This window comes from Portunus trituberculatus, chromosome 20 (genome assembly GCF_017591435.1).
Source record: "Portunus trituberculatus isolate SZX2019 chromosome 20, ASM1759143v1, whole genome shotgun sequence".
Taxonomy (NCBI): Eukaryota; Metazoa; Arthropoda; class Malacostraca; order Decapoda; family Portunidae; genus Portunus; species Portunus trituberculatus.
Window position 1 is genome coordinate 9,324,731 of NC_059274.1, and position 16,205 is coordinate 9,340,935.

Sequence of the window (16,205 nt, forward strand, 5' to 3'; positions counted from 1 at the left end):
TGCACTCCATCCCTGGCATACAAGGTGTATTTGCTGTACAAGAGATCCCAGTTATCAATGAAAGTCCCAGTTATCAATGAGGTTCCAGTTATCGATGACAGGTCCCAGTTATCGATGAACACTCCATAGAAACAGCCATTGCAGCATCTTATTACTTGCCTAACCTAGAGGTTAGATGGTATGCAATGTTGTGCTGAAAGTGATAATACGATAATGAGAAAGAATGTTTCAACAACACACACACACACACGAGACGCGGTCAAGGAAGGACGCAGTGACGTCGCTCCGAGAATCAGCTGATCTTCACTACCTATTTTTTTGGGTTTGCAGTAGCCTGGGCGAGTAGTGTAGACTCGTTTTCATGAATACAGTGTTACAAAATCATGAGTAAGGAAGAGATTCCATCTAAATGCAGATATGAGACACGGGAAAGAATGAAAGAAGATAATGATTATGTTGGTGAGGGTGAAAGAGCATTCGAAGGCTTTGATACAGTACATACTTCACTATTTAATAGAGTGTTGACTATTGAACGTAAATTAGATAAATGGATAAAAGAGAGTATGGGAATTAAAGAGAATGAAGAAAAGGAAAAAGAGCTCCAGAACTTGAAAGAAAGGATAAAAAGAGTGAAAGAAAACAAAACTAGGCTAAGAGCAGAAAATGAAGAATTAAAAAAGGAAGTAGCTAACTACATGGAAATTGATGGAAGACGGACTCGGTAAAGCTGAGAAAGAAAAAGAGGAGCTGAAAGATCTAGTTAACAAAGAAGAGGAAAGAGTACAAGACGTGATTAAAAAAAGAAGTACAGGCATGGAGAATCCAAGATAAGAAAGACAAGGAATCATTTCAGGAAGTATTTCAAGAACAGTTAAAAGAAAGAGATAAAAATATGACAAACAAGATGATAGGAGTCCTTAAGAAAAAACAAAATCTGGTAAGAGAAATTGCAGAAAAAACAAGTGTAATTATTTTTGGCCTGAAAGAAAAAAATGTTCAACACAGACCAAGAAGGGAAAAAGAAGAATTGAAATCAGTAAAAGAATTACTAAAAAATCTAAATTACGAGGATAGACAGAACTTAGAAGAGGAAGTAGAAGAAATCCATAGAATGGGACCATATCAAAAAGGAACAGTGAGACCCAATTAAGATACTACTAAAATCACAAGCAGCAACAGAAGAAATACTATATAGAACAACAAAACTCAGAGAAACAAAAGGTTGCAAATATATATATATATATATATATATATATATATATATATATATATATATATATATATATATATATATATATATATATATATAAAGAAAAATAAAAACGAGGAAGAGAGGAAGAGACACAATGAACTAACTGGTGGCTAAAGCAAGGGAAAAAAATAATGAAAGATCAGAGGAGGAGAAGAAGGCATTTTTTTGGAGAATTATAGGAGACAAGATAAGGAAATGGTACATAAAAGAGAAGGAAGAGAAAAAAATGGAGCAAGTTTAACTAAAAATTATAAGAACAAGAGATTAAAAATGATGTATATGAACATAGATGGGGTTTTATCAAGTAAATTAGAATTAAGAGATTACATAAAGAAAGAAGAACCATATATTGTATGCCTGGTGGAAACAAAGTTAAATGAGGCAATAACAATTGACATAGATGAAAGGTAAAATATATTGATGAGAGACAGAGTGGGTAAAAAAGGAGGAGTCATGATGATGTTAAGGAATGAGATGGTGGTAAATCAAGTGGAGTTTGGGGAAGGAAAATCAGATATACTGTATATTAAGATACATATTAATAAAAAGGAGTTAACAATCATTGGAACATACGTGCCACCAAAAACAAATTCATGGACCAATCAAGAATATAAAGACATGATAAATGACACAATAAAGAGTCTTATGAGAATCATTAAAGAAAGGAGAAAAGTTATACTACTAGGTGATTTCAACTGTAAAGGAGTGGACTGGAAAAATTATGAAAGTGGCATGGGGGAAAAAAGCCTGGGGAGATAGTTTCCTGAATCTAATGATAGATAGTATGATGGTCCAAAGAGTAAGGGAAAACACAAGATTTAGAGGAAACGATGACCCGGTGAGATTGGACCTAGTTTTTACATGGGGGTATACAGATGAACGATGATATAAGATATAAGTGCCCATTAGGAAAGAGTGACCATGTAATATTAGAAATGGATATAGAAGAGGGAAAGGAAGATAGAGACGAATCATACAAAGGAGACCGATTAAATTACAGAAAAGCTGATATTGAGAAACTCAAGAGCTATTTTAAAAACGTAAACTGGGAGGAGATGGAAACCTCAGAGACGGTGCAAGAGAAGTATAACTTATTTTTGGAAATATACAAAACAGGAGTCAGAGAATATGTCCAAAAATATAGACCTAAAGAAGAATGAAAGAAAGATTGGTTTAATGCAAGGTGTGCTAGGGCAAAGGAGAAACGAGATGGAGCATGGAAAAGGTGGAGGAGAAACAGAAATCCAGAAAATATGGAAAACTTCAAAACAGCAAGAAATGAATATGCTAAGCTGAGAAAGGAAGAAGAAAGGAACTATGAAAAGGACATTGTCGAAAAATGTAAGGAACAACTGAAACTGTTCTACAGATTCATAAATGGAAAAATAAGACAAAAAGAAACAATAGAAAGGTTAAAAGGAGAGAAAGAGATGGTGGAAGACCCAAAAGGTATGACAGAACTGTTAAATAGTAGATTTCAGGAGGTCTTTCCTAAGGAATCCAAATTTCAAAGACCACAGGGTAATAGAGAGACTGTCCATATGAAAGAGATTAAAGTAAACAAACTTGAAATAAAAAAGGCATTTGATAAATTGCCACATGCAAGATTACTGTGGAAGTTAGAGGAGAAGGGCGGCTTACAAGGAAGCACATTGAGATGGATGGAAAATTACTTGAGGGGGAGAGAAATAAGGGCGGTAGTGAAAGATATGAAGTCCAAGTGGAGAACCGTAAAGAGTGGAGTGCCACAGGGGTCACTATTGGCACCAATACTTTTTCTCATATATATAAATGACAAGCCAGAGGGAGTGAACAGCTACATAAATCTGTTTGCAGACAATGCGAAACTGTGCAGTCATAAAACAAAAAGAGGATTGTGAAATACTGCAGGAAGATTTAAACAAGATCTGGAAATGGAGCAAAAAATGGGAGATGGAATTCAATGTGGACAAAAGCCATGTCATGGAAATGGGAAAAAGTGAAAGACGACCAGTGGAAATCTATAAGATGGGAGATGGAGCAAGACTAGAAAAACTAAAAAAAGGAAAAGGACTTGGGAGTGACAATGGAAGAAAACAATCAACTGGTAAGCCATTTTGATAGAATTTTCAGAGAGACATAATTTGCTAAGGAATATTGGATTAGCATTTCAATACATGGACAAAGAAATGATAAAGAAATTAATAAGTACTAAAATAAGACCCAGATTGGAATATGCAGGAGTTGTGTGGACGCCTAATAAAAAGAAACACATAAAGATATTGCAGACTACAAAAAATGGCTACAAGAATAGTTTCAGAATTTAAAGGGATGACATATGAGGAGAGACTAAAAGCTATGGATCTACCAACCCTGAAACAGAGAAGAGAGAGAGGGGATCTGATACAAGTTTATAAATTGATTAACGGAATGGATTAAGTGGATAATGAGAAACTAATCTTGAGAGAAGAATATGACATCAGAAGCACAAGATCGCATAGTAAGAAACTGAGGAAGGGAAGATGTCTCGGAGATGTTAAAAAATATAGTTTCCCGCAAAGATATGTTGAGACCTAGAACAGTTTGAGTGAGGAAGTGGTGTCAGCAACGAGTATGCATAGTTTTAAAGGAAAATTTGATAAGTGTAGATATGGAGACGGGGCCACACGAGCATAAAGCCCAGGCCCTGTAAAACTACAACTACGTAAATATAACTAGGTAAATACACACACACACGCGGTCGAGGAAGGACATATTGCTGTCACTCCGAGAATCAGTTGATCTTCACTACCTGTTGTATAGTATTTGCAGTGACCTGGGTGAGTAGTGTAGACTCGTTTTTCATGAAATCAAGTATTAGAGAATCATGAGTAAAGAAGAGATTCCATCTAAATGCAGGTATGAGACTAGAGAAAGAATGAAAGAAGAAGATGAATATGTTGATGAGGGAGTAAGCGCATTCGAAGGTTTTATTACGGAAAATACTTCACTATTTAACCCCTTCACGCCGGATGTTAAAAAAGCCCGCCTGTATGATATACGGGTGGTAGTGCCTTGAGCCGAACGGGAAAACTCAAGCTTGTCATACTTGTCGTCTTTGTGTATTATGCTGCTATCTTTTAGTCACTATATACCTTCTCTTCAGAGAGAGAGAGAGAGAGAGAGAGAGAGAGAGAGAGAGAGAGAGAGAGAGAGAGAGAGAGAGAGAGAGAGAGAGAGAGAGAGAGAGAGAGAGAGAGAGAGAGAGAGAGAGAGAGAGAGAGAGAGAGAGAGAGAGAGAGAGAGAGAGAGAGAGAGAGAGAGAGAGAGAGAGAGAGAGAGAGAGAGAGAGAGAGAGAGAGAGAGAGAGAGAGATTAGAAAATGTGTTGTTTTTGTATGTGTATTTACCTAGTTGTATTTACCTAGTTGCATTTACCTAGTTGTAGTTTTACAGGGCCTGGGTTTTATGCTCGTGTGGTCCCGTCTCCATATCTACACTTATCCAATTTTTCTTTAAAATTATGTACACTCTTTGCTGACACCACTTCCTCACTCAAACTGTTCCAAGTCACAACACATCTTTATGGAAACTAAATTTTTAACATCTCTCAGACATCGTCCCTTCCTTAGTTTCTTACTATGCAATCTTGTGCTTCTAAAGTCATATTCTTCTCTCAGGATCAGTTTCTCATTATCCACTTCATCCATTCCGTTAATCAATTTATAAACTTGTATCAGATCCCTCTCTCTTCTCTGCTCCAAGGTTGGTAGATCCATTGCCTTTAGTCTCTCCTCATATGCCATCCCTTTAAATTCTGGAACCATTCTTGTAGCCATTTTTGTAGTCTCTCTAATTTTCTTATGTGTTTCTTTTATGGGAGTCCACACAACTCCTGCATATTCCAATCTAGGTCTTATTTTAGTACTTATCAATTTCTTCATCATTTCCTTGTCCATATAGTGAAATGCTACTCCAATATTCCTTAGCAAATTATACATCTCTGAAAATTCTATCAATATGGCTTACCGGTTGATTATTTTCTTCCATTGTCACTCCCAAGTCCTTTTCCTTTTTACTTTTCTAGTTCTACTCCATCTCCCAACTTATAGATTCCCACTGGTCGTCTTTCACTTTTTCCCATTTCCATGACATGGCTTTTGTCCACATTGAATTCCATCTCCCATTTTTTGCTCCATTTCCAGATCTTGTTTAAGTCTTCCTGTAGTATTTCACAACCCTCTTTCTGTTTAATGACTCTGCACAGTTTAGCATCGTCCGCAAACAGATTTATGTAGCTGTTCACTCCCTCTGGCATGTCATTTATATATACGAGAAAAAGTATTGGTGCCAATACTGACCCCTGTGGCACTCCGGTGTCTACTGTTCTCCACTTGGACTTCATATCTTTAACTATCGTCCTTATTTCTCTCCCCCTTAAGTAATTCTTCATCCATCTCAATGTGCTTCCTTTTAAGCCACCCTTCTCCTCTAACTTCCATAGTAATCTTTCATGTGGCACTTTATCAAAAGCCTTTTTTAGATCTAAATAAATACAGTCAACCCATCCTCTCTCTCTTGTACTTTATCAACTATTCTAGAGTAGAAACTCAATAAATTTGTTACACATGACCGACCTTTTCTAAAACCAAATTGGCTATTTGATAATATTTTGTTGTCTTCAAGAAACTCAATCCATTGCTTCTTTATTACTTTTCACACATCTTGCATATTACACTAGTTAGTGATACCGGTCTGTAATTTAAAGGTTCTTCCTTCCTTCCACTCTTATATATGGGAACCACCTCAGCTCTTTTCCACTCCACTGGCACTGTTCCATTTTCTATTGAGCATTTTATGATGTTGTATATTGGACTTGCTAGTTCTTCCCTACATTCTTTCAGTATTCTGCCTGAGACTTCATCCAGTCCCATTGCCTTTTCCTCATCCAATTCCGTCATCAACTTTTTATTTCAAGCTTGGTTACTTTAATCTCTTTCATATAGACAGTCTCTCTATTACCCTGTGGTCTTTCAAATTTGGATTCCTTAGTAAAGACCTCATGAAATTTACTATTTAACAGTTCTGCCATACTTTTGGGTCTTCCACCATTCCGTTTTCTCCTTTTAACCTTTCTATTGTTTCTTTTTGTCTTATTTTTCCATTTATGAATCTGTAGAACAATTTTGGTTGTTCCTTACATTTTTCGACAATGTCCTTTTCATAGTTCCTTTCTTCTTCCTTTCTCACCTTAGCATATTCATTTCTTGCTGTTTTGAAGTTTTCCTTATTTTCTGGATTTCTGTTTCTTCTCCACCTTTTCCATGCTCCATCTCCTTTCTCATTTGCCCTAGCACATCTTGCATTAAACCAATCTTTTTTTCTTTCTTCTTTAGGTCTATATTTCGGAACATATTCCTGACCCCAGTTTTGTATATTTCCAAAAATAAGTTATATTTCTCTTGAACCGTTAATGAGTTTTCCATCTCCTCCCAGTTTATGTTTTTAAAATAGTTCTTGAGATTCTCAACATCAGCCTTTCTGTAATTTAATCGGTCTCCTTTGTATGATTCATCTCTATCTTCCTTTCCTTCTTCTATATCCATTTCTAATATTACATGGTCACTCTTTCCCAATGGGCACTTGTATCTTATATCATCGTTAATTGGTATATCCCTTGTAAAAACTAGGTCTAATCTTGCCGGCTCATCGTTTCCTCTGAATCTTGTGTTTTCCTTTACTCTTTGGACCATCAAATTATCTATCATTAGGTTCAGGAATCTATCTCCCAGGCATCTTCCCCATACCACTTTCATAATTTTCCCAGTCTACCTCCTTACAGTTGAAATCTCCTACCAATATCACTTTTCTCCTTTCCTTAATGATTCTTGTAAGACTCCTTATTGTGTCATCTATCATGTCTCTATATTCTTGGTTAGTCCATGAGTTTGTTTTGGTGGCACATATGTTCCAATGATTGTTAACTCCTTTTGTTAATATGCATCTTAACATACAGTATTTCTGATTTTCCTTCCCAAACTCCACTTGATTTACCACTATCTCCTTCCTTAACATCATCATGACTCCTCCTCCTCCTTTACCCACTCTGTCTCTCCTCCATATATTATACCTTTTATCTATGTCCATTTTTATTGCCTCATTTAACTTTGTTTCCACCAGGCATACAATATCTGGTTCTTCTTTCTTTATGTAATCTCTTAATTCTAATTTACTAGATAAAATCCCATCTATGTTTGTATACATCATTTTCAATCTCTTGTTCTTATCATTTTCAGTTAAACTTGCTCCATTCTTTTCTCTTCTTTCTCTTTTATATACCATTTCCTTATCCTGTCTCCTATAATTCTCCAAAAAAATGCCTTCTTCTCCTCCTCTGACCTTTCATTATTTTTTTCTCTTGCTACTGTCACCAGTTCATTGTGTCTCTTCCTTTCCTCCTCGTTTCTATTTTTCTTTATATATATATATATATATATATATATATATATATATATATATATATATATATATATATATATATATATACACTCAACCCTCGATTTGCCGGACCTCCATTTGCCGGATTTCGGATTTGCCGGACAAGAGTCTGTGGGGAAAAAAAAAAAAAAAAAAAGTCCGGGACAAGTCGATTTCAAACTACCGCGCCAGACAAAGTTCGCAAATCGGGCATTATAGATGGCAGCGCGGGCGGACATACACGTCTAGTACTGGACTGTAAACAAGTCTGCCGCGTCACACGAGTGTTGTGCTTACGTGCTTGTCGTGGATGATGTCGTGATGATGATGATGATGATGATGGTCGTCGGAGGTTTTGCCTTTGCCTCGGCACCTCCTGTTACTTCTATTCTTCCTGATCCTGCCTTTCTTTTATTTTTCTTTCTCTTGTCTTCCACATCTGGTGCAAAGTCTCTTTCTTCTCCCTCAGTTTTGTTTTTCTGAACAAAAAACGTCTGATTTATTTTCCAACTTCCTGGTACAGCTGGTGCAGGTGCCGAAATGCCGTTAAAGACAACACTATGTTCCCACCGGAAATTTTTGCCGTTAAACACGGGATTCCGGTAAATCGCGTGCCGTTAAAGCGGGGTTCAACCTGTATAGGGTAAAGTCCGGCAAGGGGGTAGACCCCCGGACATTTTCCATTGCCGGACATTTGCCATTCCCGGACAAGCCTTCCCCCCCTTTTAGTCCGGCAAATCGAGGGTTGAGTGTATATATATATATATATATATATATATATATATATATATATATATATATATATATATATATATATATATCTTTGCAACCTTCTGTTTCTCTGAGTTTCGTTTTTCTATATAGTACTTCTTCTGCTGCTGCTTGTGATTTTAGTAATATCTTAATTGGTCTCACTGTTCCTTCTTGATATGGTCCCATTCTATGGATTTCTTCTACTTCCTCTTCTAAGTTCTGTCTATCCTCGTCATTCAGATGTTTTAGTAGGTCTTTTACTGATTTCATTTCGTTTTTTTCCCTTTTTTTTTTTTTTTTTTTTTTTTTTTTTTTTTTTTACATTACAAGGGCACTGGCCAAGGGCAAACACAGTGTTGGAAAAAAAAATCCCGCTGGTTGCCAGGCCCTGTTAAAAGAAAAGTAGAAAGAGAAACATAAAAATCTAAAAGGAGGGTCCAGTTAACGTAAGAGGTGTCTTGACACTCCTCTTTTGAAAGAGTTTAAGTCATAGGCAGGTGGAAATACAGACACAGGTAGAGAGTTCCAGAGTTTACCAGTGTAGGGAATGAAGGAGTGAAGATACTGGTTAACTCTTGCATTAGGAAGATGGACAGAATAGGGATGAGAAGAAGTAGAGAGTCTTGTGCAGCGAGGCCGCAGGAGGGGAAGGCAAGCAGTTAGCAAGTTCAGAAGAGCAGACAGCATGAAAACAGCGGTAGAAGACAGATAAAGATGCAACATTGCGGCGGTGACTTAAAGAATCAAGACAGTCAGTTAGAGGAGAAGAGTTGATAAGAAAAGCTTTAGATTCCACCTTGTTTAGTAAAGCTGTGTGTGGATCCCCCCCAGACATGAGAGCCATACTCCATACACGGGCGGATAAGGCCCTTGTACAGAGCAAGCAGCTGGGAGGGAGAGAAAAATGGACGAAGACGCCATAGGACACCTAACCTCTTGGAAGCTGATTTAGCAAGAGTAGAGATGTGAAATTTCCAGTTTAGATTTTTAGTGAAGGATAGACCGAGTGTGTTTAATGTAGAGGAGAGTGGAAGTTGAGTGTTATTGAAGAAGAGAGGATAGTTGTCTGGAAGGTTATGTCGAGTAGATAGTTGTAGAAATTGAGTTTTTGAGGCATTGAACAAAACCAGGTTTTCTCTGCCCCAATCAGAAACAAGTGAAAGATCAGAAGTTAGGCGTCCTATAGCATCTCGCCTTGAGTCATTTAATTGTTGTTGGGTTGGGCGTCTGTTGAACGCTGTTGAATAATGCAGGGTGGTATCATCAGCATAGGAGTGGATAGGGCATTGAGTTAGATTTAGGAGATCATTGATGAATAATAGAAAGAGAGTGGGTGATAGGACAGAACCCTGTGGAACACCACTGTTGATAGTTTTAGGGGAAGAACAGTGACCGTCTACTACAGCAGCAATAGAACGATCGGAAAGGAAACTGGAGATGAAGGTACAGAGAGAAGGATAGAATCCGTAGGAGGGTAGTTTAGAAATTAAAGATTTGTGCCAGACTCTATCGAAGGCTTTCGATATGTCAAGGCCGACAGCAAAGGTTTCACCGAAGTCCCTAAAAGAGGTCTTGGTCTATATTTAACATTTTTTTCTTTCAGTCCAAAAATAATTACACTCTTCTTATTTTCCGCAATTTCTCTTACTAAATTTTCTTTTTTCTTGAGGACTCCAATCATTTTGCTTGTCATATTTTCATCTCTTTCTTTTAACTGTTCTTGAAATACTTCTTGAAATGATTCCTTGTCTTGCTTATCTTGGATTCTCCATGCTTGTACTTCTTTTTTAATCACGTCTTGTACTCTTTCTTCTTCTTTGTTAACTAGATCTTTTAGCTTCTCTTTTTCTTTCTCGGCTTTACCGAGTCCTTCTTCCATCAATTTCTTGTAGTTCGCTACTTCCACTTTTAATTCTTCATTTTCGGTTCTTAGCCTAGTTTCGTTTTCTTCCACTCTTTTATCCTTTCTTTCAATTTCTGGAGCTCTTTATCCTGTTCTTCATTCTCTTTCATTCCCATACTCTCCTTTATCAATTTATCTAATTTACGTTCGATAGTCAAGACTCTATCAAATAGTGAAGTTTGCGCCGTATCAAAGCCTTCAAATTCTCTTTCTCCCTCACCAACATTATCATCATCAGCTTTCATTCTTTCCCTTGTCACATACCTGCATTTAGATGGAATATCTTTCTCACTCATTATTATTTAATACTGTATTTATGAAAAAAAAATGAGACCACACTTTTCGCCCAGGCCACTGTAAACCCAAACAAAGGTAGTGAAGATCAGCTGATTCTCGGGAGCGACGGTATTGCGTGCTTCCTCTACCGCGTCTCATGTGTGTGTGTGTGTGTGTTTTCACGAATGTTACAGGGCAGGACGCATGTAACTTATCTTTCGAGAGGGAAAGGGGGATGGAGGGAAGGGAGATGGGGAGGGAGGAAAGGGAGATGGGGGGGAGGAGGAGAGAGAGAGAGAGAGAGAGAGAGAGAGAGAGAGAGAGAGAGAGAGAGAGAGAGAGAGAGAGAGAGAGAGAGAGAGAGAGAGAGAGAGAGAGAGAGAGAGAGATGGGAACAGTCTATGCCATTGGGTAATTTTAGACACAAGGCGGGACACATGTAGCTTATCTTTAGTGATTGGTGGAAACAAGGATAGTGGGAGGAGCACTAGGATTTCAAAGACAGCATACGGCGTGTTTAGTTGGTATCCAACACTCTATACGGGACAACTGAACTGAAGAAAGCTCAGAAAAGAAATATGACAACTATGTAGGCGTCACCGTATATGCTACTGGGGCTTCAAGACGCCTACATAGGCGTCACCGTATTGAAGGGGTTAAGGAAGTTAGCTCAGTAATTCAAGATGAAGAACAGAGCCTTGAGAAAGAAATAGAGGAAATATACAGACTTGGTAAATATAGTGAGGAAACCAAAGGACCACTAAAAGTAAAAATGAGATCGCAGGTGGGGTAGAGGAAATATTAGCAAGGACTGGAAAACTGGCTGGTAAGGCAGAATATAAAAATATATGGATAAAAACAGAGATGAATCAAGTACAAAGGGAAAAGAAAGAGAACTGAGAAGGAAAGCTAAGGAAAAAAACGGGGGAAGGACAGAGAACGAGAAGAAATTCTACTGGAGAGTGCTACACATGAGACTGAGGAAATGGTATATTCATGAATGGGATGGAAAGCATTAAGAGTCATGTATACAAATATAGGTGGATTTATATCAGGATGTTTGGATATGAGAGATTGTATATCGGAAAAGGACCAGATGTGGTATGTATAACAAAGTTAAGTGAAGATATCCAAGTGAATTTTAGAGATCAGGGACATAATGTGTGGAGAAGAGATGGAAGAGAAAAAGAAGGAGGAGGAGTATTGATGATGACTCAAGAGAACATATATATGTGGAGGAGATACAGTGCAGAGATGGACTGCCCAAGGTTTTAAACATAACAATTAGGACTAGTGGGAGGGAAAAAAAAAGGAGTATCATAGTTGCATGTGCTACCAAAGACTAATAAACATAGAGGATCGATGTCCATAAAGAAATGCAAAAAGAAGTCCTACGTTGTCTGGACAATATGTTAAGGAAGGCCAGAAGAGTGCTATTTGTGGGAGATTTAAACTGTAAACATATAAATTGGGAAAAAATGGATAAAAAGTCATGCTGGACACTGGGGGGGAGGAAGTGTTACAACTGAAAATAGTAAACCTTCTAAATCTTGGTTTAACACAGCCTGTTCTCGTGCATTACATGATAGAGACGTTACCTACAAAAGGTACTTGAGACTTTCATCTCTTGAATCTCCTGCACTTTATATTTTTGCACGGAATCATGCCAAGTCTACCAAACACTCTTTCATAAACAAAAAAGTGTCAGAAACTTTCAAACTCCAACTCCCCTCATGACTTCTGGTATCTGCCCAAAAACAGCTCCAACAATTTTACTTCTTCATCTTTCCCTCCTTTATTTCATCCTGATGACACCACTGCCATCCCATCTGTCTCTAAAGCTGAAATCTTCTCTCAAACATTTGCTAACAACTCAACCTTGGATGACTCTAGGCTTGTTCCTCCTTTCCTCCTCCCTCCAACTATTTAATACCTACAATTGAAGTTCTTCATAATGTTTTCCATGCCCTTGCTGGCCTAACCTCTCGGAAGGCTTATGAACCTGATGGGATCCTTCCTATTGTTCCCAAAAACTGTGCTACTGTGCTTACACCTTGCCTGGCCAAACTCATTCAACTATGTCTATCGACTTCTATCTTTCCTTCTTGCTGGAAGTTTGCCTACATTCAGCCTGTTCCTAAAAAGGGTGACCGTTTTAATCCCTCTAAATACTGCCCTATAGCTTTAATCTCTTGCTTGTCTAAAGTTTTTTTAATCAATCTTCAATAGAAAAATTCTTAAACATGTCACTTCACAATCTTCTATCTGATCACCAGTATAGCTTCTGTCAAGGTTGCTCTACTGGTGATCTTCTGGCTTTCCTTACTGAGTTTTGATCATCCTCTTTTAGAGATTTCGGTGAAACTTTTGCTGTTGCGTTAATCATATCAAAAGTTGTTGAAAGAGTCTGACACAAAGCTGTGATTTCAAAACTGCCCTCCTACTGTTTCTATCCTTCTTTCTGCAACTTCATCTCAAGTTTCCTTTTCGACCATTCTATTGCAGCCATGGTAGATGGCCAATGCTCTTCTCCTAAATCTATTAACAGTGGTGTTCCTCAGGATTATGTCCTATCACCCATTCTCTTTCTATTATTCATTAACGACCTTAACCAAACTTCTTGTCCTATCCACTCCTACGCTGATGATACCACCCAACATCTTTCCACATCCTTTCAGAGACGAACAACCCTTCAGGAAGGCAACAGATCACGCAGGGATGCCACAGAATGCCTGCCTTCTGACCTTTCTATGATTTCTAACTGGGACAGAGAAAACTTAGTAGTTTTCAATGCCTCAAAAACTCAATTCCTCCATCTATCAACTCAACACAACCTTCCAGACAACTATCCCCTCTTCTTCAATGACACTCAACTGTCTCCCTCTTCAACAATGAATATTCTCGGTCTGTCCTTTACTCATAATCTGAACTGGAAACTTCACATCTCATCTCTTACTAAAACAGCTTTTATGAAGTTAAGCGTTATGCGGCATCTCTGCCAGTTTTTCTCGCCCTTCCAACTACTAACTCTGTACAAGGGCCTTATCCGTCTTTGTATGGAGTAGAGAGTAGAGGAGTAGAGGAGAGGAGAAGAGAAGAGAAGAGAAGAGAGAGAGAGGAGAGGAGAGGAGAGGAGAGGAGAGGAGAAAAGAGAGGAGAGAAGAGAGAGGAGAAGAGAGAGAGAGAGAGAGAGAGAGAGAGAGAGAGAGAGAGAGAGAGAGAGAGAGAGAGAGAGAGAGAGAGAGAGAGAGAGAGAGAGAGAGAGAGATTATTTATACTGTAAAAAAAATTACAATAAATGAATAAAAAATAGAAAAATTATGTGCAACAGGAAAACAAATCTAGTTCTATCTGTGCATGACTGAAAACATCAGATTCTTTGGCAGTGATTGGTACATAAGGATCAACTGTCCAAACTGGTGGCTTGTCATGTGCTTCCTGGAACCATCATTCTGTATCTACTACTTAGGAGACAATGTAACCAGTCCTTACAGAATATTCATTTTATATCAAGTGTTAAGTTCTACTTACATCATGTTTCTTTTTGCTTTTTTTCTTTTTCTTCCTATTGCTGTTGGACGTTGTGTTGTAGTTGGCATGTTGCTGGTCCTGGCCTCCCATATCCCTGTGACTAGCCTCTGACTGTTCACTCTCTGTGGTGTTGGCCATAGAGGTTCGCTGAGCTAATTTTGAGGTCACCTTTGCCATTGCCTCGTCATATTGCTGGATCAGTAAAGTGTCATCCCATATTTCTTCATGTGTCAGTTCATCCTGTGAAGAAAGAGATTGTATCAAGTCTTTTATTACTAGTAGCTGTTAACATTTACATAAAACTGAGACATGGCAACTCATTTTTTATGGGTTTTAATGGTATTACTGCAGCTTTGTATAATACTCAATATATGTATGAAGCTGCACTCCTGACTAAGATCTTTCAATTTAAAGTACAGTCAACCCTCGGCTATCCCAACTTCAGCTATCGCATTTTATTGCTATCACGCACCCATGAAAAGCTGCTAAAATTTCATTATCACAACCTCAGATGCTTGCTATCGCGCACCCAGCCATGACGTCATGAGGTATCTGAGCGCTCATTGGCCAAAACCGATACCAGAATTTTGGCCAATTCCGATACCGATACCACCTAATTGGGCAGATACCGATACTACTATCGATACCGATACTACTACTTATAGTGATTACTGCACTGGACACCAGGATGAGTTGGTGGACGGCGATCGTTATCAGATGGGAGGCTTTGTTTTGGGGGATGCTGTAAGTCCTTCTGAGAACGTTTTTGAAATAGGAGCAATTCTAGAAGCTTTTTGAAGCCATTTGCAAAGGTAAATTACTCAGTAATCAATATCTTATGTCGAATATATCACTAAGTAGTAAATTCCTTTTAGGTATCGTAAGTATCGGCATAAAATAAGCCGATACCGATACCCAAAAAATGGGCCGATACCGCCGATTCCGATACCGATACCGATGCATCAATACATCTCTAGTAAATACAATGAGCTGATGTAAATTATTTATATGTTATAACCTTGACATGTTTTAATTGGTACCAATGGATTATACACTAATTTAAAAAGAAGTAAAAATGAGGGATATTAGGAGTAAAATTTGTGGTTGCGGTACCAATAACAATTTTCACCATTAGTTGTTCAATTCGGCTATCGCGTTTTCGGCTATAGCGTGGCTATTTCAGCCCCAATTGGGCGCGATAGCTGAGGGTTAAGTGTAGTGTTAAGCAAAATGTGATAGTTTTATTCATCCAAAAACTACACTCTTACAACAGTCTTCAAGTTTCCTCATAATGTGATAGTTTTATTCATCCAAAAACTACACTCTTTCATCTGTCCTCAAATTTGTTCTGCATTGCGAAACAAATCTTTGTAGGAAGTGGCTAAAGACAGCAGAAACTTTAAAAAGGCCCAAATTTCATGTTACATAGGTACCTTGAGATACAACCTGCCTGAGATACAAGTTTTTTGAGATATGAGCTACAAATTGGTCACTTTTTTATTTTCAGATACCATTAACTAAGATTTCACGATAAGTCAGACTCTGAGTGTCCTAGAGACTAAAGTCTGAGTTGAATTGCCAGGCCAGTTCTTTTTTTTCCACACTTTTCATTTTTTCTATTGACATTATAAAAAATCTACCTAAAATTTGTATTTTTGTTGTAGTTTGACATGATACCAAAGTTTGACATGATACCAAACAAAAGATGATCAAAGTTTGTACCAATTTTGTGAAATTTCTAAAGTGCAAAAAACACATTTTTCAAGATATTCGCTCCTAAAAATTTTTCATAATTTCATCCTTGTTTTGCTATTTGTATTCATCTGATTGATATGAAATTTTCACATAAGAATGTGGATACAATAGTGACTTCCTGGAGCATATGATGATAACACATCAGATCCCCACTTCTATAGATAATATTATTCACTCATACATGAGGGTTGGGAAGGTGCCATCAGTAGTGTCATGGCAAGCTGCTGCTTTACTACTGAACTGGACACTCTCTGAATCGTTATTAGTGTGCTGAAGTGAGATAATGATACATTGAAGTACT

At 37.8% G+C, this 16,205-nt stretch overlaps 1 protein-coding gene across 9 annotated transcripts in view; it reads right to left on the reverse strand.

The window, feature by feature from the left end:
• LOC123506795 (survival motor neuron protein-like) overlaps window positions 1–16,205 on the reverse strand; it is a 105,680-nt gene that overhangs the window by 67,795 nt on the left and 21,680 nt on the right. For all 9 annotated transcript variants that reach the window (XM_045259141.1, XM_045259138.1, XM_045259142.1 and 6 more), the window contains one exon: window positions 14,150–14,389. In XM_045259141.1, coding sequence (XP_045115076.1) covers window positions 14,150–14,389 — 240 coding nt within the window. The remainder of the gene's footprint in view (window positions 1–14,149; window positions 14,390–16,205) is intronic.